The sequence below is a fragment of the Zingiber officinale genome, chromosome 2A (assembly GCF_018446385.1).
Source record: "Zingiber officinale cultivar Zhangliang chromosome 2A, Zo_v1.1, whole genome shotgun sequence".
NCBI classification, from domain to species: domain Eukaryota; kingdom Viridiplantae; phylum Streptophyta; class Magnoliopsida; order Zingiberales; family Zingiberaceae; genus Zingiber; species Zingiber officinale.
Genome location: NC_055988.1, coordinates 171257201 through 171270894, shown reverse-complemented (window position 1 = coordinate 171270894; position 13694 = coordinate 171257201). Strand labels below are relative to the sequence as shown.

Sequence of the window (13694 nt, the reverse complement as noted above, 5' to 3'; positions counted from 1 at the left end):
TCATATGTCATGACATCATGTCTATTTTTACATTCATACCTTACTATGAAAATACAAAAATACCATGTCATGACATTCATACATCATGTAGTAATAGGATATTTTCTTTTGAAAATTATTTTCTTTTGATGTATGTCATAACATAATCATGCATTAAGTTTAATTCCTTGTAATTAAGGACGAATGACATTTAACGACACTTATTGACAAGTGACATCCTAGGTGGATGTCTAATATCTCTAGAATGCCTAGATAGATATGCATGATCCCTAGACTAGGGCAAAAAAAAAAAACCAAAATCTACATCTCACAAAGACTATAAGGTGACTTGTATGTGATTAGTGCACATTAGATACAAGTGAGATGTTAGGATGATGAACAAAGCTCAAGATGTTGATTTAGTGCATTCTTTTGAGTTTTTAGGTTCATCAAAACACATAGTTATGTGTTTTCCCATCATTGGGAAAGCTAATGTACAAGTCATGTGCATTATGCCCAAGGAACATGATGGGATATTGGTTTTGAAAATGTTTTTTAAATGTTTTTGGAAAACCTTGGTGAAGGCTATCTTTTGATAGTAATCACCATTGAATAGTTAGACACAAACTTGAAGAAAAACACTAAAGTTTTTGCAAGTTTTCAAGTTTGTGTCAATCTTTGAAAATATGATGTATTTTCATAGAAAGCTATTTTTCCATGATTAAGTATGCCCTAAATAATGTCTACACGAAATTTCATGATTTTTGTAGAATTTTCTAGGGGTTTCTGAAGTTGACTGAAATGGAATTTCAGCAATTATCGAGTCTGATCGATCCATGGATCGATTGAGTGCCCGAATCGATCCGTGGATCGATTCGTGGATCATCCAGCGAGCTTCTGTCTGGATCGATCACCGATCGATTCAGTAGTCCGAATCGATCGGGATCGATTCAGAAAGGTTCAATCGATTGGAACCCAACTCCAATCGATCCAAGTTGCTGATTTTGGCTGGGAAGGCTTGATTTCAGCATCTTTGAACCTCTTTGAGTCTAGGTAACCATTCCAAACCCCTAAAATATATTTGTATACATACAAAGGGTGTTTTCATGTGAAAACAAGGATGAATTGGTTAAGGAAGGCTAAGTTGAAGTTTAGGTTGAGGTGTGTTTCAAAGTTTGAATATTTGAACCTCAAAACTTCTAAATTTGGGTTTCTTAATGTTTTAGGGATTCCAAGTCATTGTTGGTGCAATGACAGAAGTTACCACCATGTCTTTAGGGGGAGGGACTCTTTAAAGACATGAAAATTATTTTTCATGAACCTTGGAAGGTGGTTAACCTTCTGTTGTGAACTTGCTCAAGGTTGAGCATTTAAACTTGAAATGGGGAGAAATGGGGAGTGGATATCCTCATTATTTCAAGTGGACACTCAAGTGGTTGAAAATGCTCAAGGTTGGGTATTTGTCAACATTGAGGGAGAAGTTAAGGTGATAATGACGGGTATGGGATCTCATTATCGGGTGATCACAATGAGTGAAGTTGTGATCACGATGAGCAACTCTTCAGGGGGAGAGTCTTCAACAAATGGATTTGTTGAAGTGTGCCCAGAATTGGAGCATAGGTTGATGTGTGTCCAACGATGGGTTGATGTGTGCCAATAGGGGGAGAATGTATGGTTAAGCTTAGTCCTTCATTACCTATGGGAAGGTCATAGGGAGAATGAAAGGACTCATGAAAGGGAGTAAGTTAGGCTTTCATTACCTAGAGGAGTTTGCCCTCTTAGGGGGAGAATGAAGAGCTTAATTTATGCTTTCATTACCTAGTGGCATGAAGAAGGAGACTATGGGATTAGCCTAACTTACATATGGGATTGTAAGTGTTATTGTGGTATTGTCAAACATCAAAAAGGGGGAGATTGTTGGTGCAATATCCCTCAGGTCAAGGTTGACCTGGGTAACCAAGCTGAGTCTTGGTTTGGGTTTAGATGTTTGACAATAAGATATTGATTGAAGAAGAGTCAAGTAGGTCAAGGTTGACCGGATACTTGACTGGGAAGTCCTAACTGGGATGTTAGGCAAAATGAAAGACCTAGTGAGTGAAGCTAGGCAGTATGAAAGTCCTGGTGAGTGAAGCCAGGCAGAAGGAAAGTCCTGGTAAGTGAAGCCAGGCAGAAGAAAAGTCCTGGTGAGTGAAGCCAGGCAGAAGGAAGTCCTAGTGAGTGAAGCTAGGCAGAAGGAAAGTCCTGGTAAGTGAAGCCAGGCAGAAGAAAAGTCCTGGTGAGTGAAGCCAGGCAGAAGGAAGTCCTAGTGAGTGAAGCTAGGCAGATGGAAAATCCTGGTGAGTGAAGCCAGGCAGAAGGAAGTCCTAGTGAGTGAAGCTAGGCAGATGGAAATCCTGGTGAGTGAAGCCAGGTGAAAGTCCTAGTGAGTGAAGCTAGGCAGATGGAAAACCCTAGTGAGTGAAGCTAGGTGAAAGTCCTGGTGAGTGAAGCCAGGCAAGGGAAAATCCAGATGGATCAAGGATGATTGGACATCTGGTGTTGGGAAGTCCAAGTAGGTCAAAGGATTGACTGGATACTTGGCATGAAAGAAAAGTCCAAGTAGGTCAAAGGGATTGACCGGATACTTGGCACAGAGAAAAGTCCAAGTGGGTCAAAGGGATTGACCGGACACTTGGTAAGGGAGTCCTAGCAGGTCAAGGGAGTGACTAGATGCTAGGCATGACATACCAACAGGTCAAGGTTGACCGGATGTTGGTTTGGGAGGTTTGGGACTTGGTTTTAGACAAAATCACCGGATCGATCGATGGATCGATCCGGCATTCCAAGCGAACAGAGAGCCTCCGGATCGATCCGTGATCGATCTAGAGGTCCCAATCGATCGCGATCGATTGGGACGCGGCCGCTTCACGCGATAAGCGCTGGATCGATCCGTGGATCGATCCAGCGCTTTCGAGCAAAGCCTCCCGATCGATCCGTGGATCGATCCAAAGCCTCCCCGATCGATTGGGAATATTCGAATCGATCGGGATCCGACCGTTGGCGTCGATAAAGGCCGCAGGCGTTCATTTCCTTCGGCATCTCTTCACGGTTTCATCTCAGATCTTCGCCAGCTCCTCCACAGCACTCTCAAAGCTCGTGATCGCCAGTTCTTGAAGGTTCTTGGAAGCTCTCCGAGTCAAGAGGCGGATCAAAGGCAAGAAGAGAAGCTAGGGTTAGGGTTTTCTGCATTCATTGTAAGCTTTGCGCTTGTATTTTGTTTCCCTTTCCTTCTTCTTGTACCGAGAGTCTTGTAGGGCTTCTCCACCCTTGGTAGTTACCATAAAGGAGAGTTTTATTTAGTGGAGGGTGTGTGTGTTGGTGTGGATCCTTGGATTAGTCACCTATTGTGAGGTGGATACCAAGTAAACCAACCGTGTTAGCGTTGTTGTATTTGTTTCTGTATTTTCCGCTGCATATTCTTGAAGAAACAAGCAACGCCGAGCAACGCCAAGCACCGAGCGAATGCGACGAGCTATTCACCCCCCCTCTAGCTACTTTTGGTCCTAACACCTATCGCTCTAATGTAGGACAAGCCCGACCGATCGACACGGGAGTATTCGACCGGAGAACTATGGCAGATCCTATGATCGAAAGAGAAAATACAATGTAAAAACTGACCTGCCGTCCAACAGAGGGTTTGACTCAATTTCTCGACTTCCGAATACCCGTGGAGTGAGGAGAATATAATATAATCGTCGAAATCCATCAAGGTCATGAGTATGGCCGAATTTTCTGGCGTCGTCCATCTTCACATTCCAGATCAGGTGCATTCCTACAGACGACGCCAATTATGTTCCTGTCGGGAAGCTGAGAAGACGAACCAGCCAGTGTGATGTGTTTGGAATGTTGACCGCATCTCAATGACCCGGATGGTGGGTTGTCTTCTGTGTTGACCAAGTCGTCCAAAATCCTCTGGTCAACAGTATTTGTATCCAGCGACTAGGTTGCCCCGGTCCCTGGTACCCCGATACTCGAGGGGGGTCCCACAAATGTATAAGCAATCAAATAATAGCAGAACAATGAAGTAAATGTAGGACGAGTACGATGACGTACCCTGGCCCCTGGGGGCACCCTCGGATGGGTCGGTGAGCTGATAACGGTGCTGACTGAGTCGTCGCGACCCTGACAAGTAGATGAGTGTGAGCCAGCTGAGGAGTCTAACCTAAAAGCGACGACATGGAATCCACTGCAGCAAGGATCCAAGAAGACGGCACGCAGGCCAGATATGATAGCGGATCGCAGGCCGACACACGACACGCAGGCCGGATAATACTAGTAATGCATAAGCATAATAACGATGCGAATAGTGAAGCACAACAGCTCAATGGTCGGAACCACATCAGCTCGCCGCCCGTAAACCCTCTCGACTCGAAGGTCGGTGTAGACAAATGGTATGAGTGAGTCGGCCGCTGGAGGTGACACCCGTTGCTGGATAATGCTAGTAATGCAGAAGCATAATTACGATGCGAATAGTGAAGCACAACGGCTCGATGGCTGGAACCACATCAGATCGTCGACCGAAAACCCTCTCGACTCGAAGGTTGGCGTAGACAAATGGTACGAGCGACGCCGGCCGCTGGAGGCGGCACCCGTTGCTGGAGGCGGCGGCGGTGGCCGTAGGAAGCGACGTCCGTTGGGACGACGACAGGGCCCGCTGGAGGAGGCGACAGCGCTTGGGGCAAAGGCTGCGAGAAGGTCTGTCGACCTCCTCGCTGTGAGAAAGAGAGCCACGAAGGGGTAGCGGCTGGTCCGCGAGCGTGAGGAGAGGGAGATCTAAGAGGCGGTGTCGGGGTCCGAGAGAGGGAGCAGGGGGGAGCCCCAGTCGGCCGACGTGCGTGAAGGAGGGAGGCGACAGCTAGTTTGCGACGGCGATGTGGCTGCTTGGCGGCATTTCGGCTGAAAAGGCCGGAGGCGATGCTAACTGCGGAAAGAGAGAGGGAGAGGGAGGATGTGGTGATCGGAGGAATAGAAGTGAGCAGCCGGTGCCCGGTGTTGTCGCAGGCGAGGAGCATGAGAGGGAGGAAAACTGGCCCTTTGCTTGGCGGCGCCCACGCAAGACCACGAACCATCCCCCCTCTATGCGTGAACAGTGCTTCCCTTCAAAAACCTCTAACCTCAACATGCCAAAAGACTAAAATGCCCTCTCCCCCCTTACTAATTACTGTTGAGCCATTCCAATATATCTGCATCAATTACAATCACTCGAAAATACAATAATACTAGAAAATTAACATTGAGTAAACAATTTAGATATTCCATCTCGACCTTATATCCTGGCATAAACATTCATGTATGATAAGTTGCTCCTTTGTCATCTGCGAGGTGTCTTTGTTCAATATTTTGTACTCCTTCAACTTCAAGCGAAGATTCTTAGCTTCAGATTTGGACAAAACAGCTTTTGCCTTAATCTACTCTACTTCGAATTGTTTTTGTTTCAGATCGACTTCGGACTTCTTCACACTTGTGTACTAAGTGAACTTTATGATAATATTATTTGTAGTTTACTGTCAGATCCTCCATGGTCGATTTTACTTTGTCTTTTCCCTTTCTTTTTGTTGTCTTTTGTCCCATTGGATGAGTATCTTCATCATCCAGGTATATACTCACATCTTGGTTGAAGGAGGTATTGCTTGCTCCCGACTCTAAGGTCCTCATCTTCTTTGTGGCCACAAAGTGATCAGCGAACTGTGGAGTAAACATTGGACGGTCTTTGACAATTCTCCATACATGTTCAAGATTGAATGCAACGCCATTGCTTTTGGATCGATATTTTTCGTACGCAAACCTCAATATATCTTCGTCACTGTGACCACTTCGATATGAACTATAAACACTATTATAATTTACGTTGAATCAATATACCTTCTTTTGGATTGTATTGTGCCAATGTAACCATATAACATTTGCACTTCTGGTATTTGAATCTAGGGGACGATTCTTATTGTAATAGCTTGCAACACGTCCTCAAAAAGCATCCGCCTTTTGATCATTGTTGATTATTGGATCATCGCTAATAGTGACAAAATTTCTCACTAAGACCTCGTTTTCAATTTTTGTCCAACTTGAACGCTTTCTTATACCCTCACATTTGAAATCGTTTTTTCATAATTGACCACTTCAATTGGGAATTAACGATCGAAAAGTTGAGTCTCCGGGACAAAAGTCAGAGTTGCAGGTTCATTCGACATCGAATAAGTGGAAGACATACCAGTTGTGTGTAGGGTATCATATTCATGAACAACTGACGACATGAAATATGAATGGCTCATGCTGTGCCAAGATTTGGTTGGAAGCGGTTGGTATAGACCTCGAGGGCATAATTCAAATGATTCATAGAATTTCTAAAATCTTGGAATTTTGAAGATTTTATGGAAGAAACGACATATTTGGAAGTGGAAATGAGTATTGATAATTTGGTAGAATTTGTGGATTTTGGGAAGATGAATATTCTTACGAGTTGTTTGTAGAATTCAAAAATTTATAAAAAAATGTCCTATTATTTTCATCTATTTCGGATAGAAAATAAGATTGCAAGAACTTAACAAAATAGACGAGGAGAATATTTAGAGAGCAGAATTGAAGAGAGTAGTGAGTTGAAATGAAAATATGTGTATACATTGATAGATATTTATAGATGAAATTTTGAACTAGTCGTTAAAAAACTAACCATTTTATTCAATTTTTAATTTTAAAATTTATAACTTTTTAATATAAAAAATAAAAAAATTATACACTCGGGATTGGAACTGATTAGCTTATAAATGAAGATGTCAAAGAGGAGATTTGAAGGTTTCGGCACTGGGGAAGGTCTTGAAAATGTCAATGGTGAAGATGGAGGGAAGCATGCGGATCCGGAGCAGGATTAAATGCTTGTTGGATGGAGGCGGAGTGAAAGCTTAATTTGTTCATGCCGTGCCCGTGCTCGACCACATAGCAATGGACGAGATGCAGTGTCGTGAGGAAAGGGCAGGAGGCGTGTTGGTTGAACAGGAAATCATCGCTAAGGGCGTTGAATTTCGTTTTAAGGAAGGTGAGGAAGGGGCAACCCAAGGGCAAGAGGGGACGACGATCAGAGTATCTCGACACCATGAAGATTCTGTTCAAGAAGAGACTCCTCAGCGACTTATGTCCAAAAAGCTGCAGTTTTCCCTACCGCTGAGATACAACCATCCCTTGCCGGAGGTTTCGAGGGTGAGGTCTTGCACGCCCGCTTCGACGAGGCCGTTAGCGACTAGCTGTTCGAGGGGTTCGGGTAAATCGGCGACGTCGTGGAAGATGAGGTGGCATATTGGCGAATCAGAGCCAATACTAGTTACATTTTGTCAAAGATCATGATCACAATCTACACATATATCTCTCATCTCATATCTATAAATACTAGTTACATTTTGTCATTTAGGGACTAATGTTAATGAAACTCTATTTTTCATACTTTCCATTGTCCACGGCACTCTTTGCGTATCGTGCATCGGAGACGTCTCGTTGGAAGAAACTTCTTGCAAACTTTCTTATGTCTGCTCATGTATATGCAAGTGAGACTATATGTTGTATAGGTACTACTAAACTTCCACTTCGATACCACTAGGTCAGCAAGCATTCACACTTCATTACCTCTATCTTAGAATCCATCTCATTGGCAGATTAATGACTATTAAAGGTTATCTATTAGTCAAGAAGTTTGCGGCTCTCAAATAATAAGTTCCAACAAATTGATCAAAATAATGCATGAACTGCATCGATTAATGTTGCATGATAGTAAAAGATTGAGAATAGACAAGGAGGATAAATCAAAAATTCCAATGCATTTCGTTGATAAACAAATAGTCTATTTATAAGCCAATACATAGCCCACTGATTCCTTAATTATAGTCTACTAACTCCTCACAGTAAATGCCTTCTAAGATTGAGTAATTAATAACTCGAAAGAAATAATTCTTTATTTCAAGATCTTTCAATTTCAACATCTCATGCTCCATCTTTTGCACATATATAAAAATAATACTTTTGTTGGTTCTGCTATTTGAGAAATTATGATCTTTTAGTATTGTTTGGACCTTAATAATTCTTCAAAACATGCTCATGGTCATGTGACTATAGAATCAAGAAATGACTACTAGGTGTACAAAACTTTAGAAGTGATCATTCTTCTTGAAACTTAGCTACGATGTTACTATTAAAAATCAATGCATTTCCTTGATAAACAAATGACCAATTTGTAGACTAGTATATAACCCACTAACTATTCAATTTGTAGACTAGTTACATTTTGAGCATCGGAGACGTCTCCTTGGAAATAACCTGTCTGCTCTTGTACATGCAGTTGAGACTATATATGTTGTATAGGTAGTACTAAACTTCCACTTCAATACCACTAGTTCAGCAAGCTTTCACTTCATTACCTCTATCTTAGAATCCATCTCATTGGTAGATTTCGTAAACATTAACACAGGTACGGATCCATAAATTAAAGATGTATTGGACTTAAACTTGGGAAGGCTCAAATTTAATATATTAAATTATATATATTATTAAAAAATAATAAAAATTATATATATAACAGAAAAAATTTATTATTTATTCAACAAAATATGACTATGAGATTTTGAAATATAAATATCATTTATAATAAAATTTACATCTATATCCTTAACTAACTCTCGTTCAATAAATTGGACCTATATAATTATTTAAACTTATTATATTAAGTAAAATTCTTGTTTGATATTGGTCCGAAACATAGGATGGAAAAATATAATGGACCCACTAGCATACACGTAAGTGTATCCGATTGCGTCCACTCACACCTTGACATATCACATCAATATTGTGTCAAATTCGACAGACATAATTAATTAATTAGAAAATTCATTATTTTATATGGCTGGATACTGATCCACAAAAATCAATTCATCCAAATTATATATGTTTTATTATATTATTCATGTAATAAAATTATTATGAGATTTGACCATTTAGATCGTCAATAAATTATTTTAAAGTATGATTTAAAAGGACAGTTAAAAAAATAATAATGAAAATATCATATGTTTTATTGATTTATTTATTTTTTTAGAAATTATTATGCAACGTGATTTATTTTCATTTGATGTTCAATTTGCAAGCTACGTATGGAAAGCTCATTTCAATGCCTCGGTGTAGCAGGAAAAATTCAATAGGAAAAGGGTACTTGCTTGACTTTGGGATGGGCAATAGCCTAGTATGCCCTAATATAAATCCGTCTCTAATTAACAACTATTAAAGGTTATCTATTAGTCAAGAAGTTTGGGGCTCTCAAATAATAAGTTCCAACAAATGCATGAACTGCATCGATTAATGTTGCACAATTGTACAAGATCGAGAATAGAAAAGGAAGATAAAACAAAAAATCCAATGCATTTCGTTGATAAACAAGTAGTCTATTTATAAGCCAATACATAGCCCACTAATTCCTTAATTATAGTCCACTAACTCCTCACATTAACTATTTATACCTAATACTTCTTCGTCATAGATGTCTTTGATGATTTTTTTTGGTACAGTAAATGACTTCTAAGATAGAGTAATTAATAACTGAAAGAAATAATTCTTTATTTCAAATCTTTGATCAATGTCAACATCTCAGGCTCCATCTTTTGCACCTATATAAACATAGTACTTTTGTTGGTTCTGCTATTTGAGAAATTATAATCTTTCAGTATTCTTTGGACCTTAATAATTCTCCAAAAACATGCTCATGATCATGTGACTATAGAATAAAGGAATGACTACTAAGTGTACAAAGCTTTTGGAAGCCATCACTCTTCTTGAAACTTAGCTATGATGTTACTATTAAAAATCAAAGAGTTTTACACGAAAGACAAGGAGGATAAAAAATTCTCAATGCATTTCCTTGATAAACAAATGACCAATTTGTAAACTAGTATATAACCCACTAACTCTTCAATATTGGCTATTAATTATAACAATACTCACTTAACTACATATCTATTATTTTTTTAACCACATTCCCCTTACCAAATACATTCAGAAAGCACGATGACTTCTAACGTGGCGGCCTAGCTTCACCAATAGTTCAATTGCTATAGGTATACATGAGAATTGAACCTAGTTACTTAAGAAATGCACCACATCTTGCCTAGGGATTTAGGGGGCTATCTTGAGCTATATATCAATCTTGAGTGGTTCCATCCCTGGTATAAAGTAACGGACTAAAAAAAATAAAGCAAGACTGATCGATGAATTTTCCAACCAGGCAAATAAATACCAAGTCAAGGGGGGAAAATAGAAGAAGCATATGTGGCTTTGTTTTCTCATATATCGCCACTCTCCTTCGCCTCGCTTACTCGTTCCCATGCCCTTTCGTGGTCACTGATTGTGGCCCAGCTCTCGTCTTTGGAGGTGTAGTCGTCAACATGACTGCCCTTGGTCGTGGCTGCCATGATTGGATCAACGTGTCCTGCACATCAATATATGCTTACGTTGACACCGGGAGCAAGCAACTGTGGATTGAGGTCTTGCGTGAGACGCTCGAACATGGCCTAGCACTGCGCTTGTGGACCAACTACCTCTACCTCATCGTCGATAGCACACTCTTTAATACCGACGTCAACGACCAGACCTTCCGCTATGACTCCCAAATTTAATATTACCGGTAAATTAACTTAATAATTTCATAAATAATAAAAATTTAAAATTTGGTAAAATATAGAAAAAGATGAGATTGTAACGTTATCACACGAAGTGAACTCACACCTCACCTCTTCTATTACGTCCTTGGCAAACTCAGCAATTCGAGATCAACTCATTCTATCTCTTATTCCTGCATTCACCCCTGTCATTGCCTCTTACCACCACAACTTGCTAACAAAATCAATAATAACATTTATATTAAAATTTATAACTTAATGGAATTAAAAATATGACTCCAACCCAACATTTGAAGAATTTACTAGTTAGATTATTTAACAAAGGACGCACACATTGGTGTGAATTACAAGTTAGTTATACTGAGCCAAGAGAAAAAACAATCACTAAAATTTCATTTCAATGCAATTAGCAATGCTAGAGAACAGAGACTCCTCAGATGCTAATATATCCTTGAACTGATCTGTACTGGTGCGACTTCTCAGCATTTGCAATCCCATTTCCTTTAATTCCTCTGTCATCTCCTTTTGATTTAAGAGAAACCCTTCAAATATCCTTTTGGGCATTCTCATTTGTAAATCAATTAGTTCTACTTCTGTAGAACCATGGAGCAAGTAATCGTCTTCATTGGTGCTCTCTATATGCGTAGAATCTGCCAGTATACTAAATTTAGTATTAGAGTCATTGCACTTCCTGAGGAACTGGGTCCATATCATAGTTGACGATCGATTTTGCAGATTGAAATCGAGGTTGAAGATCACGGCGTTCTCTGTTTCGATTCCCTCTGCTAATACCTGTCCAACGAAGCAAATTTTGTTATACATAGAGCAAAGAGAGTATGCATGAAAATTAAGAAGGTAGGCTTTATGGATCTTCTCTCACGTTTGGGGTTTTGCTAGAATTCAGCATGAGCCAAGCGTTTTGCTTTGGAAAATCAGGTCCGAGAAAATTCTTCAATGCAACTGGAGGATCTGCAGGCGGATGGAGGGCAAGAAGGAATGATGCGTTCCGGACCTTGGGCGCTTCAATGCGCATTTCGTTGACGACCTCCACGATGAGCGACTCGAGCTTTGGGCAGTGGATGTCGATGGCGTCGACGCTGGCGAGCGACTTGAGAAGAACTATATTCTTGATGGAGTCGGAGTGGATGCTTAGTATGTCCATGCTGTGCTTGAGCCAACTGAACCAGAGGAGTTGCAGAGTTTCGAGGAAGGGGCAGGAGGCGAAGAGGTTAAGCAGGAAATCATGGCAAAGGATGCAAACTTCCACTTTGAGGGAGGTGAGGAGGGCGCAGCCCAAGGGCGAGAGGGGGCGGCGATCGAAGTATTGCGACACCCGCATTCTGTCGAAGGAGAGGCTCCTCAGCGACTTGATGCCGAACAAGCCGCAATCCCTGCCGCCAAAATCAAAATCCAACCATGCCTTGCCCGCGGAGGTTTTGAGGATGAGGTCTTGCACGCCCGCCTTGGAGAGATCGTCGACGAGTAGCTGCTCGAGGGGCTTGGGTAAATAGTGCCAAAAGGCGTCGTCGTCTTCATCCCGGAAGACGACGTGGCATTGGCGGATTAGAGCACGGGGGAAGGTGAGCTCTTGGTGGACGTCGACGCCGCCGGAAGGGAGCCTGACGTCGAGGCGGAAAGCGTCGAGTCGGGGGATGGAGGGGAGGAGGAGGCGAAAGCGGGCGCAGACAGCGGAGAGGGCGACGCGCTGCTTGATGGAGAGGAAGGAGAGGATGGAGATAAGGAGGTCGTCATGGAGGGAAGTGAGGCGGTCCTCCTGCCTGCCATCCTGTTCACGCCGGTGCTTGTTGTTGTGGTCCGTCATCAGGCGTCGGGATGAGACTGTCCAGCCGCCTTCTCGGTTCAGGCGGGTTAGGGTTTGACAGATGAGGAGAGTATTTAGAGAATAAATCTTAGTGAAAGAATTTGGTTATTAGATTTTGTTTATATATATATATATATAATTTTGTTAACTAATTAAATAAATATAATATAGAAAAAAAATTTAATCTTTTGAAATAGAAATTAAAAATAAATTGGTTATTAGATTTAATTTATGGTTTTTTTATTAGATTTGGTCATTAACTAAAAATTATAGCAAAAAATCAAACAATTATTAGTTTTTTATCCAGCAATAATTTTGAAATAGAAATTAAAAATAAATTGATTATTACATTTAATTTATGATTTTTTTATTAGATTTGGTCATTAACTAACAATTATAGCAAAAAAATCAAACACTTATTAGTTTTTTATCCAGTGATAATCTAATAGGATTCGTTTATCTCTATCAATATTTGTAAAAGAAGTTTAAGAAGTTATTGTACCAGATCCGAACACAAGATCTATCTAATTTAATTTTTAGGGTTAATAACTTTAAGCCCCCCTGAATTTTATAGCGAGTTACATTTTGCCCCCCTCTATTTAAAAAACTACACTCAACCCTCCTTTGACATGAAGTAAAAAAAAAGAAAAAAAAAAGATCAAAATAACCCTAACCTAAATGACTTCTAAAAAGAAAATGAAAAATAAAAATCTTATAAAATCGTTAAAAGTTAACCTTAACTCAACATGATTTATATATAAGTTCAAAATCTCACTTGTTCCTAGAAAAATATCCTCATAAAATTCATATATGTACTAACATAAATAACAGAAAAATAATAACTCTGAATTTTAAATTAATGAATCAAAATTAAATAAAATTAGAACAAAATTTATCATTAAAAATAAAAAATGAAGACCATTTATGATTTAGAAAAAAACCATCCTTTTAATTTTTACCCAAAAGTAAATTTTCATTTCAAAACAACAGCTTTTTGAAACGAAAAGTATTTTTAGCTGCTTTGAAATAAAAATTTACCTTTGGACAAAAATTAAAAGAGTGATTTTTTTTCTAAATTGTCAAAGGGTCTTCATTTTAATTTTTTAATGATAAATTTTGTTCCATCTTCATTTAATTTTGATTCATTAATTTAGAATTTTAGCTCTTTTTTATTTGGTAAAATGAGTTTTTGATTGATTATCACTTTT

At 39.8% G+C, this 13694-nt stretch overlaps 1 protein-coding gene across 1 annotated transcript; it reads right to left on the bottom strand.

Annotated features, from left to right (window-relative positions):
* Positions 1–10946: 10946 nt before the first annotated feature.
* On the bottom strand, positions 10947–12570 carry LOC122040276. Its single transcript, XM_042599604.1, has 2 exons — positions 11545–12570; positions 10947–11456 (listed from the first exon to the last, which is right to left on the bottom strand). Exons 1-2 carry the CDS (start codon positions 12484–12486, stop codon positions 11049–11051), a joined length of 1350 nt encoding a protein of 449 aa, XP_042455538.1. The 5' UTR covers positions 12487–12570; the 3' UTR covers positions 10947–11048.
* Between the last annotated feature and the right edge of the window lie 1124 nt (positions 12571–13694).